Genomic DNA, 16,851 nt, shown 5'->3' with positions numbered 1-16,851 from the left:
TAGGACCATTGTCTGCCAACCCTATATATGATCTTGGATACACTCCCCATTTAGACATACCTAATTGTTTAGCCTGTCCACCTATCTATCCGTCCATATACCCCTGTGTGCCTTCACTGACAACTCACTAGTGTATATGCAAAAGGGTTCATATTTGTTGTCTGTACTTCCCATGTACCTCTCTATGTCTTTCTCATCCTCAATGGTGCCATATTGGTCACTCCACAGGTTAACTCTTAATACTTAACCATAGGCCTGTCCAAGGAGTAATTATGACCTGAAGTTTGGAGAAGAATATAGCATCCAGCCAAGCTCTTACTCTCCCAGAAAAAAAGTATAAGATTAGTATGTCATCACTACTATATATATACATATATACACCCTGGTGGCACAATGGTTAAGACCTCTGCTACTAACTGGATGGTTGGTGGTTCGAAGCTGCCAGTGGCTCCCCAGAACAATCTGCCCCCATAAACATACAACCTAGGGAACCTACAGACAGAGGTGTGTCCATAGAAAACAGTGCCCAGGGCAAGCACTGAAGTTGTGCCTCTAACCACACAACTGACACACATCTATTCTATCACTCTACCATCCCAATAGCTCAAAAATACAAGTCAAGCTCATTCATCTTTCACTTAACACATTATGGCACTACACGAAAATTACAACTGCTCCTCCCTTGCTTTCGCTGATGAAAATTGGTCTATGATGGGCTCAAAGTCATCTTTTTCAGCTTCTTCTGTTTCTACGCTCAGTGGAGCAAGATCACACCATTGGCCTTGACCCAAGTAGGCACTCAAATATGAAAGGATTAGTTTTAACTTGCTGGATGTTCTTGCACAGCTGGTGACAGAGACTGCATGGTTAGTAGAAACTGCTCAGTGGCGCCCCCTTCAAGTGGAGCCCCGACATATGCCATACCTGCCACACCTTAGATACAGCTCTGCGTATGGGGCAGCTCTGCTCTGTCATATAGGGTTGCTTATGAGTCAGGATCAACTAAACAACACACAACAACTATGTCACAGTGAAAACCGTCATGGCATTACCAAGTATTACAAGAGCACTAAAGCAAAGTCCTAGCACATTTTGTTTCAAGTTTATTCATTACACTGAAATATGCTAGTGTGAGCCATAGGAAAGAGTTTATTTATTTATTTATTTATTTATTTTTATTAGGATTTGGGTGAAGATTTACAGAGTAAATTCACTTTTCATACAGCAGTTCACATATACTTTGTCTCATGTCATTGACCAAAATTTACAATGCAGCAGCTCCCCTCCCACTTCCTCCTCATATTTACCTCCTCCCAGTGTCCATCCCTTCATACTCTTCTGCGCCCTGAGCTATCTCCCTGTGCATAAGCAGCCCTTCCTTCTCCCATGATTGTTCTCTCCAGGGCGTGTGTCTACTTGAGGTAAATGTTTAACTCACATGCCTGTACTTTGTTTGGCTGGAAACCACAGGTGTGGGTTCAATTCCAGACCTGAAGGGCAGCTAGGGGCCATAGTCTCAGTGGTTACACCAGGCTCTATTGGACCAGCAAATCTGGTCCCCACCTTCTTTTTTTTTTTGCCTCCAAATGATTTTGAGTTTTGTACCACATTGTTCTCCCTCTTTATGCAGGATCTCCTACATCCCTTCCAAGTGGATGGCAGTGGTAGCTGGGCACCATCTAGCTCTTCTGGTCTCATAGTTGTATGGGTTGCAGATTGGATGGTGTACCAGTCGCTAGGACTGATTGTTTCCATTAATTTTGGTTTTCTTCTTTCTTCTTGATGAGGAGAGACCCGTTGTTGCATCTAGATGGCAGCTTCCTAGCTTTTAAGGTCCCAGTCGCTACTCGCCAAAGTAGTAGGTGGAACAATGTTTTGTACAGTATGTTATGCCAATTGAGCTTGATGTCCCCTGCGACTATGGTCCCAAGCCCGCAGGATCAACTACTCGGTCCCTCTGGGTAGCTGGCTGTGACCAAGTAATGACCATAACCTTGCCCCTTGTCAGCTCTACTATACACCTGGGAATTCTGATCATTCACATGAACTTATAGGCCCATTGTCTGCCAACCCTATATATGATCTTGGATACACTCTCCATTTAGACATACCTAATTGTTTAGCTTGTTCACCCATCTATCCGTCCCTATACCCATGTTTGCTTTCACTGACAACTCAGTACTGTATATGCAAAGGGGTTCATATTTGTTGTCTGTACTGCCCATGTAACTCTCTATGTCTTTCTCATCCTCAATGCTGCCATATTGGTCACTCACATTTGGTACATTGCCCTTCTCTTCACCCAAATCAATATTTATCTCTATCTATCTAACAGCATTCCCTCCCCTCCCCTCCCACCCCTGGTAACCAACAAAGAAAATGTCCTCCAATATATAAACCGGAAAGAGTTTATTTAAAGAAGCTTTTAAGAAATCAAGCAAAGTTTTGCATTACCTCCACGACTTAATTACTCATAGAAGAGAGGCAAGGGAAGCTTCATCCTCTCAACCTCACAGCTTCCATTTGTCATCTAGGCCATAACAGGCATTTTACACATATTAACCCTACACCTCCAGCCTAAAACACAGGCTAAGAAAAACAAGGCTCAGAAAAGTTAAGACATTGCCCTAAGATCACACAGCCAGGGTAAGAACGCAAACCTATCTTACTATAAGTCAAACTGAGTTTCGGGATTTTTATTCTAGGCATGTCACTCTTTGTAGTCGAGAGGAAAAAGCTCTGTTGGAACAAAAATTGTCATACTGCCTGACCAGAAGATGCACATGCTCACGTACCGTGTGATTTGAGCAAGCTTATCTCTGTTTCTGTCTCTCTCTCTCTCTTACACACACACTCACACGCACAATACAATTAGCATAGTTATTACATACCACAGGAGCTCTGGTGGCATAATGCCTACGGCATTTGACTGCTAACCAGAAGGCGGGCAGTTCAAACCCACCAGCCGCTCCTCAGAAGGAAGGTTGGGCAATCTACTTTCATAGTGATATTGCCTCAGAAACCCAAGGAGGGGTTGCTATGAGTCAGGTCCGACTTGATGGCAGTCCATTGCATTGCATTGCATTATATACCACAGTATCATACACTAATATAACCTGCCACATTTTCTGCTGTATGAATCACTTCAAGTAAGCTAATTAATGGCCCTGAAAGCACTTAGCTAAACTGCAAAAGTGCTCTAGGAAATGTACGGTGTTATCACGATTCATAACATAAGACATAGCTATGGGCCCCCAGCTAAGTCAAAGAGAGCGAAGTGCAGGAAGGATCAGATGAGAAGGAAAACATGAGAAATATAAATATTTTTAATCAGTAGTCGGGGGATTTCTAACAGTCTCATACTCCCTGGACAGCAAAATTCTCTGGTCAACACTTTTTTCACAGAAGACATTCTCAATTACTTGGGCTTTCTACTCTGAATTCCTGTGGTATAGTGGATAAAGCATTGGTGCTAACCAGAATGTCAGTGGTTCAAACACACCAGCTGCACCAAGGAAAGAAGATGGGGGCAATGTCCACTCAATGGCAATGAGTTTGGTTTTGGGGGGTTTTCTTCTGTCTGTAGGTCTGGAGAGGGTTCTATCAGACAGACTATGCTCACTGGACCATTAGGCACATAGATTCTTCTCCAACTGCAACTGTGAGAAAACGTATATAAGAGTCAGGGAAAATTCAATTTTGGATACCTTGGATCAGAAAAGGAGGCTTGTGGGCTCAATGGTTAAGCATTCAGCTGCTAACCAAAAGGTTGGTGGTTCAAACACACCCACTGTCTCCATGGACGAAAGACCTGAGATCTGCTCCGATAAAGATTACAACCTAGAAAACCTATGGGGCAGTTCTCTGTTGCATGGGGTCACTGTGAGTTGAAAGTTAACTCCACAACACTCAACAACAACACTCAGTAGATATATTTTGAATATCAACCACGTATTATGGGGATAGGAGTCCACAGGTGGTGCAAATGGTTAACGAGCTCAGCTGTGAACTGAAAAGCTGAGGGTTCGAGTCCACCCAAGAGGCACCTCAGCACAAAGGCCTGGCTATCTACTTCCAAAACACCAGCCACTGAAAACTCAACGGAGCTACTGGGACACATGGGGGTTGCTAGGACTGAGAATTGACTCAACGGCAAGTTTTCTTTCCTCTTCTTTTTTTTTCATCTGTTTCATTATGGGGATACAACTGTAAGCAACACAATTTAGGACCCTGCCCTCACGGGACTCGCATTCTATTGGGATAAATAGACACTTAAGAAATCAACAAGAAACAAGAAACAAGGAAACAATCAGTTTGCAATCATTTCTATGAAGAAAATAAACCAGGCAAGTGATAGACTACCGGGGTGCGGGGTGGGGGTGGGGGGGCGATAATGTTAAGTTATTGTTAGGTGATGAAAGCAGACCTCTGAGAAGGAACATTGAAACTGACCCACAAAGGGCCTTCTGGTGTTGGAACTATTTTTCTTCATTGTCATTATTTTTGTTACAATACCTAATTGCTTGCAAATAGACCTAACATCATGCCAAATTCTAGTTCAAATTCCATCTGTTGATACTTACTACGTTTTTACACATATAACACACCCCTTCCACATTTGTTTGCCGAGGGACCCTCCACCCCAACCATGAGGTATCTTCTTAAGGATGCCACGCTAATTGTTTTACAGCAGCATGTAGAAAAAAATTGGCATGGCGGCCCTTACAGATATATTTTGGGGGGGGAGGGGTGTGGTTGCCAACAAACCCAGAAGGCACTCACTATTTGCATAAAAATACAGTATATATGTTGTCATGGAGAGAGTCAAGATCCTCTGGTTGGTCAAATGGTTAATGTGCTCAACTGTTAACTGAAAAGTTGGAGGTTCAAATTCACCCAGAAGCGTCAGGGGAAAGACCTGGCAATTTACTTCTGAAAAACGAGACATCGCACATCTTTTAAGAACAGTTGTACTCTGGTAGACATGAGCTTACATGAGCTGTAAATGAGAAATCAGCTGGGCAGTAATTGCTTTGTTTGTTTGTTTTTTAAAGAAGGCTAGTAACCCTCCAGGAGCTCTGGTGGTATAGTGGTTAAGGCATTTGACTGCTACCCAAAATTTCAGTGGTTTGAGCCCACCAGCTGCCCTGTGAAAGAAAGATAAGGCAGCCTGCTTTCGTAAAGATTTACACCCTTGGAAACTCAACTGGGGGTCGCTATGATTCAAAATCGACTCAATGGCAGTGGATTGGGTTTTTGGTTTTGCAACCCTCTACCTGTTCTAGTACTGAGGGAAAAGGTCCAGAGACTGGAGCAAGCTTGGATCCATTCACTAATGGATCCAAAGGAAGTCCTTGTGGTTTAAGTCTAGTGAGCATGCGGCAGGAGGTAAGGATGGACCATCTGGAAGGAGCAGATCACCAGAGCCTTAAGCAGAGTAAGGAGGTCGGTGTTATTCTTGGGGTGAGAGGAAGCTGGAGCATGGCAGGATGATATATGCTTCAAAAATACCACCTCGGTTGCTCATGGAGAACGGCCTGTTGGGTAGAAAGAGAGCAAGGACAGCAATTGGGAGGCCATCTCTATCCAATAGAGAGATGATGGACCAGTTGCCATTGACTTGACGCCAATAGTTGTCAAATAACTGTGTTCCAAAGGGTTTCAAAGGCTGATGTTTTGGAAGTAGAGCACCAGACCTTTCTTCCAAAGTGTCTCTGTGTGGATTCAAGCATCAACTTTTCAGTTAGCAGTTGAGACTGTTAATAGTTTGCACCACCCACAGACTTCACAGAGAAAAAAATCAAAAGACAAACTCATTGCCACTGAGTTGATTTCAACTCACAGAGATGCTATGAGCCAAGGTACAACTGCACCATAGGATTTCCAAGGCTGTAATGATTATGAAAGCAGAATGCCACATTTTTCTCTATGGAGCAGATGGTGGATTCAAACCACTGACCTTTAGGTTGGCTGCTGACCACTTAACCACTGCACCACCAAGACTCCTTAAAGAGAGATAATAAACCAAGCCCAGTACCAGAGAGCTGATTCCGATTCATAGCGACCCTATAAGACAAACCAGAACTACCTCATAGGGTTTCCAAGGTTGTAAATCTTTACAGAGGCAGACTGCCAAATCTTTCTCCTGCAGAGTAGATGGTGGGTTTTAATCACCGAGCTTTTGGTTAGTAGCTGAATGCCTTAACCACTGAGCCACCAGACCTTCTTAAAGAGAGATGATTTAAAAAAATAATAGTAAAAAAATAACTCACTGCCATCCAGTCGATTCTGACTCATAGTGACCTTTGGGTTTATGAGGCAATAAATATTTACAAATGTAGATTGCCCAATTTTCCAACCTTCTGGTTAGCAGTCAAATGCCTTAGGCACTATACCACCAGAGCTCCTTAAGGAGAGACAATGTTGTTGTTGTTGTTGTTGTGTGCCATGGAGTTGGACCCGACTCATAGCAACCCTTCCCTGGGTTTCCGTGGCAGTATCAGAATGGAAGTAGATTGCCCCATCTTCCTTCTGAGGAGTGGCTGGTGGGTTTGAACTGCCAGCCTTCTGGTTAGCAGTCAAGTGCCTTAGCCACTATGCTACCAGAGCTTGGAATTTCCCCTAAAATAGGCCGACCCCCTTCTTCTCCAAAGTGGCCAGCTTTCTGTTTTGAACTGATAGACTGAAATGCCAAATTAGGCAGGACGGTCAATGGGACCGGGTGTGAATGTCATGGGCTCTGACACCGAAGGGGCAGCCAGAGATAATGTCGTGTCACCAGCACACTCAGAAAGAGCACAGAATGGGGCCATGAGAGTTTCCCAACTGGAGATTCCCAATGGGTAGATCCACCATTCCTAGCCTCAGTTTCCACATCTGTGACAGGAATACCAGCACACGTGCCTCTCAGGCTCTTGGGATGGATCAAATGAGGAATCCCATCTTAACTCCAATAATTGGTAAGCATTTCCTGTAAAGACAATGGCTCTGCAGGTGGCTATAGTAATTGGAAGGGTAGGAGAGGACCACTGTCTCCCACAACATAAAGAACCTTGGCAGAGCCTGAAGACCCATGAGAAGCAGATCAAACTAGGACAGGGAGAAGATAAACTAGCTGGGAGTTCTTTATTCTCTGTGTCTTTATGCTCTGGAAGATGCTTAATTGATAACTTGCAAATGAAGCCAACACTACACCAAATGTGAATCTTAATTTACTCCTCTACTACTTATATTGGTTATTACTGGAGAGGGATTGACATCTCCAAAAATAGTACTGCTTTTATACTTACCCCACTGCTGTTTCAAACACTGATCAAAACCCCATCACTCACTCTTCTGGCAAAAAAGAGTCAGTCTAGCATTGCATGGTGATCTAAATACTTTCAGTAAAAAATAAAATCAGATGTGTATTCATAACAGCCCATAATAATTCCAGCATCTCCTGATAAAATGAGCCTAGTAATTGATCCTCAACTGAGACTGTAGTTTGGGTTATTTTTCCAATAACCAGATGTATTTTCTATCATTGGCTCCATCCATGAGATTTTCACAAGGTCCCTTTTGAAAGTAAGGCAGGCATTTGAGAGAAAAAGAGTAGAACCAAGTTAGGTAACTAGGATCAATTTCCAAGTCATCTCCAAGTCAATCTGCCCCGAGAAATGAATATGTTTGCAAAATAAATTTACACAGGTGAGACTGGAATTGTAGAAGATATTTTCATTTCAAGAGAGGTGTTACAGCAAAGCAGGTAAGAGCACAAACTCTACAGTCAACCTACCTACAGTGTGACTCTGAAAAACCCACTTAACCTCTCTGTTCCCAATTTTCTCATCAGAGGAAAACACAGATGATAGTAGCACATACCTCACAGGGCCATATTTCATTTTCTCAACAAAGATAACAAAAATCTTCACAACTAGACCAATAAGCAACATCACAATAAATGTGAAAAGATTGAAGTTGTCAAAGATTTCATTTCACTTGGATTCACAATCAACACCAATGCAAGCAGCAATCAAGAAATAAGATATTGTATTGCACTGGGCAAATCTGCTACAAAAGACCTTTTTAAAGTGTTAAAGAGCAAAGAGGTCACTTTGAAGACAAGTACACCTAACCCAAGCCATGGTATTTTCAATCACCTCATACGCATGTGAAAGCTGGACATTAATAATAATAATAAGGAAAACCGAAAAACAGTGGGTATCTTTGAATTGTGGTGTTGGTGAAGAATTCTGAAAATATAATGGATTGCCTGAAGAAAGAAAATAATCTGTCCCGGAAGAAGTGCAGCTGGAATGCTTCTTTGTTGTTGTTATGTGCCGTTGAGTCGGCCCCGACTCATAGCAACCCTTCCTTGGGTTTCCGAGGCAGTATCACTACGGAAGTAGGATTGCCCAACCTTCCCTCCGAGGAGTGGCTGGTGGGTTTGAACCGCCAGCCGTCTGGTTAGCAGGCAAGTGTCTTAGCCACTATGCTACCAGAGAAGCTAGAATGGTCAGACTTCGTCTCACCTACTTTGGTCATGTGGTCAGAAGGAACCACTGCCTGGAGAAGGATCTCATGCTTGGTAAAGTGAAGGGTCAATGGAAAAGGGGAGGACCCTCAGAGAGATGGACTGAAACAGCGGTGCAATGACGGGTTCAGGCATAGCAAGGACTGCGAACCGTGCAGGACGCAGCAGTGTTTTGCGCTGCTACATGGAGGGTTACAAGGAGTCAGAGTTCACTCGATGGCACGGACAACACCACCAACACCTCACAGGGTGATAATGAGAGCTACTTGAGCTGATATACAGAAAACACCAAAAAAAAAACCCCTCACTGCCAGCCAGTCAACCCCAACTCAGAGAGACCCCTCCTTGGGTTTCTGAGGCAGTATCACTACGGAAGTAGGTTGCCCAGTTTTCTTCCAAGGAGTGGCTGGTGGATTTGAATTCCCAGCCTTCTGCTTGTCAGTCAAATGCCTTAGACACTATGCCACCAGAGCTCCCACTATCAACACTACTACCTTTCAACACATACATACACCAATAATAAAATACATACGGCCCTTCCTTCAAAAAGCTGGTTTCCACATCTTCCTTCACTACCAAATTATAAGCTTCTTGAGGACAGAAAATATCTTAATCATGTCTGTATTTCCAGACTCTGTTTTAGTCATTGCGTGAAGCATGAATTCTCTTAAAAGAATGAGTGAAGTATAAAATCTCTTAAAAGAATGAGTGAATTTTAAGTATTCTATGCCTATGCTCAGATGCATGCAGCCAGAATTTAAATAAATGGAAAAAAAAAAAAAAAACAACAACAACTAGGTTCCAAATGATTAAAACAAAGCAGTGCCTTTGTCAGAAAATGACACAGAACAACAACTAGGTTCCAAATGATTAAAACAAAGCAGTGCCTTTGTCAGAAAATGACACAGGTATGTGTACTGTGGACATCTGTCCTACATTGTTGAAATGGCCTGTTCTCCGACCACTTCAAAACACAGGAGTTTTCCCACATCAATTAGTTTTTGAAATCCAACCCCCCCCCCAATCCAAACAAGTAATTCATGACTCTTGTTCTTGACAATGGATAAAGTTTGGATGTTTGGGGTTGTTTTTGTTTTGTTTGTCCAGAAAGGGGGTGCTCTGTGTCCCTCATGAAAAATGAGTTGATGTGGACAATAGCAATAAAAGGAGATTTATAGCCTGGTTCTCCATACAATTTAAATTAATTTCTTTCTGAAACCCAAACAAAAAGCTAAATGCTTACAAAATGCATACCGTTGAAATCACGTATCATAATTTACACACCCAAAAGGGAGAAATTTAAACTCGCATTGATTCCAGACTGATAAGAATCTGTATTTAAAAGCCAGTTGTGAGATTTTTTTTCCCCCTCCTTGGCTTCCTACGAATACTTAGTTTGCAGTAATTTTTAATTAAAAACAGTTCCACAGAAAGAAAAAGAAAAGAAAAAAAAAGAACTTCAGGAAAATAAAATCAGTACAAGAGTTCTGCAATTTGTTTTCTGAGACCTTGTAGAGATCTTGAAAATAAGAGCATTTGGAAGTTCTCATTTTTAAAACTGTACCTTTGGTTTCATTTAACATTTTCAAAATAGCTTTTCTTACCACTAAAACCCCCTCCCCCACTCCTCAGCAGCCCCAGAGAAAAACTGGGAGTTCTGTGTTGAACACTGAAAATCCTTCATACATCTCAGAGCAACATCAACATTTTTTCCTTTCTAAATTTCCAGGGGAGGGAAAAAAAAGTTATCACAAAGGATTTTTCCTTTTTTTCTACCTCTCCAAAACACCTAATCTCATTTTAACTCGACTCCATCTGACCGTCAACGATACTAAGCTCTTCTATGAATAAACATGATGTTACAACTTGAAACTCCTGTGACTGAAGTCTATGAAAATGTAGCTGAAAGAGAAGCGAATCAGCCCCCCACCCCCTCCCACCCCCTTCCCCGGGGAGTTTTAGAGTTGAGCTGGGAAGAGGTGAACAGTCTCAGTTTTAAATTTCAAGGTCTTCAAACATTTTTAATATTCATGTTAAATCCTATAAAACCAAAAAAGGTATTAATGCTAATAAAATCCTTGTGTGTGTGGTTCCATTTGTAATCACAGTTCTCACGTTTGGAGTGGGATGTGCAATGTTGATAACAGCAAAGAAATCTCAAAACAGAAGAAATACATAAGGGAATATCTATGGTAATTTATTTAAATTAGCATACTGACGACCAGAATATATATATATATGTGTGTGTGTGTATATATATATATATATATATATATATATAGGCATTTTCATTTGAGTAGAGACATTTCTGATCATTTGAGAGAGGGAACAAGGTACAGGAAAGTGAACTAAATGTAACAAAGATGTGTTAGAACTTTATGGAAGAAACTTTCTTAAATTCTGTAATAAACAGTTAACCCCATTACTTAAAATAATTTTCACTGTCCTGGTGTCTTACTGGCATTTTTATCTCATTGCTTAGCCCCCAGGAAATGAAGAAAATAATCATGTGCTTAATTGTTATTAAAACTTCTGACAGAACAAATTGTGAAGTCTCCAGCACCAGTTTCTATATCCCATCAGCCTGGGCTCTCGTGTGCAATGTTAAACTATATAATTCTGCAGTTGTGTTCTTTCCAATATGTCTGGGACAGCAAGATCCTCCAACAACGTGAATTTTAGAAAAGGTCAGGGTCATCTCCTGGTCCTGGAATGGAAAACATAACCCCGCTTTCAATGGACTGGGAATTACAGTGAACAAAACTGAAAGTTTCTCTCCATTTCCCTTTAAAGGGGGAAGGGGGCACCCACTCATTTCTTCATGAAGTTACAACTGAGATTCCATGTTAAAAAGTAATTGTGTTTTCCAGAACATTTAAAACAGCATTGAAACCATACTTTTGGAGGGTGTTGGCTTTTTAATGCATTTGCATTTCTTTAAAGGAGCTCAAGTCCTATAATGTTTTAGGCACTGGCTATGCTTTGGCTCAGAGACTTGGCATTGAAATTATTCAGGTGAAATAATAAACGTAAAGATGGGCACTGTCAGGTGAGTGGGCAGCAAGTGTCAGAAGTGGCTTTAGCTAAGGAGGGACCAGCATCCCAATGACACCAGAACTCTGTTTCTCAGGGAAGGTGCCAAATTCAGTGACAGGGTCCCGGAGCTCTCTTTCCCCTTTTTTCTAGTGATTAATTGATTGGGTAGTCAACAAATGTTCATTGAGTACCTACTTTGTCCCAGGAACTGCTCTAAGCACTGACTTCCAACAACACTGACCTTCCAGTTGCCTCCACTATTCCCTGCTTATGTCAGTACCACTCGTGAATATGAACTAAGGATCGTGAGCACAGAAATCCTATCTGTACCCTTTATTCTAGTTCAGAATACCTTCTCATAGTCAAGGAAACTGGGGCTTTTGCAGAATTGGAATTTTATTTTCAAATTGAAAGAGGCACTTCAGGTAATTTGCAGGTAAGGAACCAAGATCCATGCCAACAAGTTAGTGAGTGACAGAGCTGAGTTAGAAACTGCTAAGTCCCAACGCAAGGCTCTTTAAACCAAACCTCCCCAGCTTGGATGTAATTTAATTGGGAGACATACATTAATCTCCAGGACAGAATGCCCTGGATGTCAGGCAACCTGAAGGAGTACGCGTCGCCCGCAATACTGGTAAGTGTTGTTCTCTTCTGCTTTCCTTCTGAAAGAGGGACAATCTCTCCAAACTTGACCTGCTATTAATTCATCATAAACTGATTTATTGCAATTCCTGTTTAGCCAAGATTATATTCACAAATCCAAAAAGGAATGGCAAGTTGAGAGAGCTGCACAGGGTGTGTGTATATGTGGGCACCTGTGTAATTAGGGTGCAAGAAGTGATATCCTGTACTAACACTATGGAAGTGGGCAATTGAAGAGAGAAGGTTGGGTGAGTCTCTCTTACCACTGGTAAGGTTGGGTGAGTCTCTCTTACCAAAGGTTCAAGTCAAAAAGTAGTTGCTCAACAATTTATTTGATTTTACGAATGAATAATGTAGTAATCCTTGCTGAGTTCCATTGTATTTTATTCCAACCAATTCCTCTATGGGTCTTAGAACAGGTTTATCAAAAGTAATTCTTGGTAAAGGGACAGTGTAACTTTTCCATGGAAAGTTATTTTTTTTTTTTTCTAAATGTTTTCCAATTATACATCATGTTAAGTATTTAACATTTAATGTTAATATTTTGATACCTTAGGAGAAATGATTTAATTATCTTCTGTCTTCACAGGAAACAAAAACAAATTTACGGAATTTGGTTCATCGAATCATGTATGCTTTCCAAAAACAAAGAGGTGTCAGGACAATTACTGGGGTAATGATTTTAAACAGATCTGATTAAGGGGGGAAATCTTGAGGGGTTTTGTGCTCAAGGTTGGCTTTAGAAGGCAACAGGAAATAGTTGGTTGTGGCTTGTCATCACAGTCAGAGAGGTTCAAAAAAATATTTAGGATACTGTAATAGCAAGCTTTCCTCTCTGGTTCTTGAGCTATGAAACAATGTTTTCTATTCAGGAAAAAAAAAAAAAAATCTTTAAAAGTAATACTCCAGAATCCAAAAGTTAAGAGTGCCTAAGGCTAGCTCTCACAAACCATGATGGGTCATTTTGAAGAAACATACTAGGCATGAGAGGCTTTGCAAAAGATGTTTTCTCAAATCCAAGGACTTTACCCCTGAGATTGTTATGGGTGACAGGGCAAGGAAGGCTCACAGGTAAGGCAAAGAAGTTCCCAAGGTGAGACTGGCCAAGGAGTTCGTGAAGAGCGCAGGTGCACAGAGAGCAGAAACCTTCCTGCATAACTCACTGCAGGCGGAGGGAACACCTTCTTTCCAGAACTCCTCCAAAACTTTCTCAAATGTAAGTTGGACACATTATTTTTAAATTCAGTTGCTGATCAAGAATTGAGTCACAATGGCCTCTAATCTATTTTTAAATAAATCATATTTTAAATAGCATGTTTTAAAACTGCGTATTGAAATTGATTTGTGCCTGAACTATATTTTTCACCCTCCAAATTCTGAAAGCAGGCTACTTCAACCAGTAGTTTTTTGTTTTGTTTTGTTTTGTTTTTTTTCCAGGAGGTAAGATTGCAAAACACGGTAGCAAAGATCTCAATGAAACACACACACATACACACACACATATCATTTACTGCCCAGAGTTCAGCACCCTAAACAAAACCAAGTTAACACTTCCCTGGAAGCTGCTGGCTTCTAGGGAAAGCAATAATATCAATTATGGTTAACATCTATGATGTATTAACATGTAAAGAAAATAGCAGTGATAAAAACAGCTCAATTAAAAAAAAAAAATCAGTCCTACTCCAACAGTTAGCCAATCAGAAAGCAGGTCACATCTTGTTAGCTGCATTAAATACATGAACCGTCATGAATTCTCCATGGCTCGGTTGACAATTCCAGCATGTGTGTTTTATTTTATAAAGCAACCTTAATTGAGTCCTTTTTCAGAGTTGAGAGTCAACAATCAATCAGAAATTCCACCACAGCTATTCCCTAAAAACTCTTCTGCCATAAATGCTCTGGGCATTTGCAGCCAGCGGAAAAGACTCAATTCCCAGCGAGTTCCACTTCCTAAAGCGACTTGGGTGCACCCACAACAAACTCCTTTTAAAAACACTTCAACACAAAGCCCCAACTTACAGGCAACTGGAAACCCAGCAGCTAGACCCGCCAGCTAAGTTAAGTTAGCAAAGCAGAAAAGTTAACTGGCATTAAATATTTAAATTACAGCAGGCAAGTCTGGAGTTTTGCATTTAGAAAGTTTGGAAAGTCCTGTTCTTCCTTCTGCTCCCAGAGTTGCTCTCCTGGGAGGGTGGGGTCCCTCTCAGGCATCAGATCACAAATATGCAAAAACTAGAGCTCACTCAATGCTGATCCAGCTCCGGGAAAGGTGGGGCTCCCTAAGTGGCAGTCCCCTGCTGGAGCAGCAAGTCAGGACCCCCAGGCGCAATGCAACAGATTTCTGAAATTCACATAGAAATACACAAACGTGTGTCCCTCCAAGGCTAGTTCAGAAAGTATGCAAGGTTACTCTTCTCTCCCTTCACCTTGATTTTGATGACTTTGAAAAGCAAATGCAGGTCACAGCAGACTTCCTCGGGAATGTGCTAAAAAATTATTTCCCGGATGCAAATGATCACCAAATGCTTTGCAATTCTATCTCAACAAACACTAACAGGCGCGACTCCGAGCCGGCAAACCCGAGTCCCGGGAGAGCAAGCCGTTTCTAGAGACCCGGCTTGAGAAGCAAGTGCTGGGTCTTCTATTTCAAGATTCTGGCAGAAACTGTCCCCTGCTCCAAGAGTTGCAGTGCCTAGAAGCCCAAACGTTCAAACTAGTGGCTCAATCCTGGAGCTCTTTCTCCCATTCCTGGTAGTATCCAGTGGGACACTTCCCATCGAATTCAGCCAGAAACCCTAGGAAAAGCCTACGCACAGTTGGAGGGAAAAAAAAAAAAAAAAAAAACACGCCCAAGGCTGAAGTACTTACCTCCGTGCGAGACTGCAGTCTCTTGTTCATCTCATAGATTCGGTACTCTGGCTGCACCATGTAGGGTGTGTGTCTCCTATAAAATGGGCCGAAAGGAGAAGAATAGAAGGGGTCGTGTGGCGTGCTGGACATCTTGCCTGCTTGTCTGGAATCAAGCTCAACAGAGTAACGAGAACGTCCATGCAGAGCACATGGGCTGTGTTCTTCGCAGTACAAAGTAGACGCACGCACACACACACGCTCACATACACACACTCACACAGAGCAGGCAGGCAGGCAGCCTGAGCACACTGGCTAGGAACTGCTGTGGGGGCCCTCTATAGCGAGAGTGGAGAGGGAGCGCGGGAGTGGAGGGAGGGAGGAGGGAGAGAGAGCACGGGAGAGGAGGGAGGGAGGAGGGAGCTCCAGAGAGAGAGAGGGAGGCAGGCTGGTAGGGAGGAAGGGAGGGAAGGAGGGAGAGAGACACTGGATAGCTTTAGGCACCACTGCTTGTTTTTAAAGAAGCGGTTTGTGGAGAGGTCATTTCCTGTCCACATTGGAAACTAGTTCACAAATATAATTCTGCTCACAGTCTGACAGAGGTCTAAGGTTTGGGTTTCATTTTTTTTTTTTTTCCCCTCCAGCCAGGACCCTTCACACCCTGATTGCCAAGCATGTTAGCACAGAGGTGGTTTAGCCGCTGCCTGAGCCTCTCTGCTCACCCTGGACAGCCACACTGTTGTCATGTATCAGAAATGTGATTACTACAAAACACAGAAGCATGTCGGAGCCCAGGACTCACTCACATGCAAAGCTTTCCTTCCCACCGCCCTGATCCTCCTATGGAGTTTTGGCTTTACTTGCAGTAGTTCCAGGAGCTTATTCTGTTCTTTGCATTTCTACCCCTCGCACCCTGTCCCTAGCCCTGCCTGGTCCCCACCTTCCCTCCTCCTCTCCCTTCTCCTAAGACTTCACTCAAGCCCTCTGAAGGCAGCTTAAGGGGGCCTGGATTCAGGGCACCTGGGCATTTCCAGGTACAGACAATCTTTCCCAAAGGGGAACACCTAAAATAAATCCAAAGGGCAGTGGGTTTCTTTCTTTCTTTCTTTCCTTTTTTAAACTAAGAGTAAAGGAATTCCAAAAGCAGACCTCCCAATAAGATAGGAAAAGCAAAAATAGGGTGACTCTCATAAATATGACCATGGAGAATTCAGTTGAGTAAGACCTTGCAGATAATTGAACGAACTATCCCCAGGTACCATGTGCAACTTGGATGGAGACAAGGTCTTTATTTTCCAAGAATGGTCAAGTATATAAATCTTCTCCTGACTGTGGTATGTGATACCTGGAAATAAACCTTAACCGCCCAGCCCACGAAAGGGAAAGGAATCTCTACAGAGAATTAGATCTACATGACAATCAAGAGTCCCTCCTGAGGTGGGGGTGGGGGCAAAAGGTTAAGTGCTAGGCTATAAACAGAGAGGTTGGTGGTTCGAAACCACCCAGTGGTGCCATGGAAGAAAGTCCTGGTGATCTGTTTCTGAAACTGCACAGTGCTCTGAAATCCTGCGGAACACAGCTCTATCCTGGAACTTCATGAGTCGGAATCGACTGGGCAGCAACTCGGACTGGTAAACAGAACTATCGAATTCTGCTGGAAACAATGATAACCAACCAGACGGAGCTAACACCCAGCTAGGACCACAGTACAAAGGAATGAAAGCAGATAGTGGTGCATGGGATATCGGAATGTAAATGCATGCAAATGAGACATTTCCTCTTTTTTAATAAGCAGATTAATTAACTTTGTG

General features: G+C 42.4%; 1 protein-coding gene across 1 annotated transcript in view; it reads right to left on the bottom strand.

Annotated features, from left to right (window-relative positions):
* The window catches only part of LDB2 (LIM domain binding 2), a 628,524-nt gene extending 613,331 nt beyond the window's left edge, over nucleotides 1–15,193 (bottom strand). The window contains exon 1 of the mRNA XM_042782210.1: nucleotides 15,062–15,193. Within this exon, the coding sequence (XP_042638144.1) occupies nucleotides 15,062–15,193 (132 nt within the window). The remainder of the gene's footprint in view (nucleotides 1–15,061) is intronic.
* Nucleotides 15,194–16,851: the final 1,658 nt, after the last annotated feature.

Source organism: Orycteropus afer, unplaced genomic scaffold, assembly GCF_000298275.1.
Source record: "Orycteropus afer afer isolate SDZICR_OR568_19922 unplaced genomic scaffold, OryAfe1.0 scaffold00262, whole genome shotgun sequence".
Lineage (NCBI taxonomy): Eukaryota > Metazoa > Chordata > Mammalia > Tubulidentata > Orycteropodidae > Orycteropus > Orycteropus afer.
The sequence above is the reverse complement of the archived record's forward strand: the minus strand, read 5'-3'. Positions and strand labels throughout refer to the sequence as shown.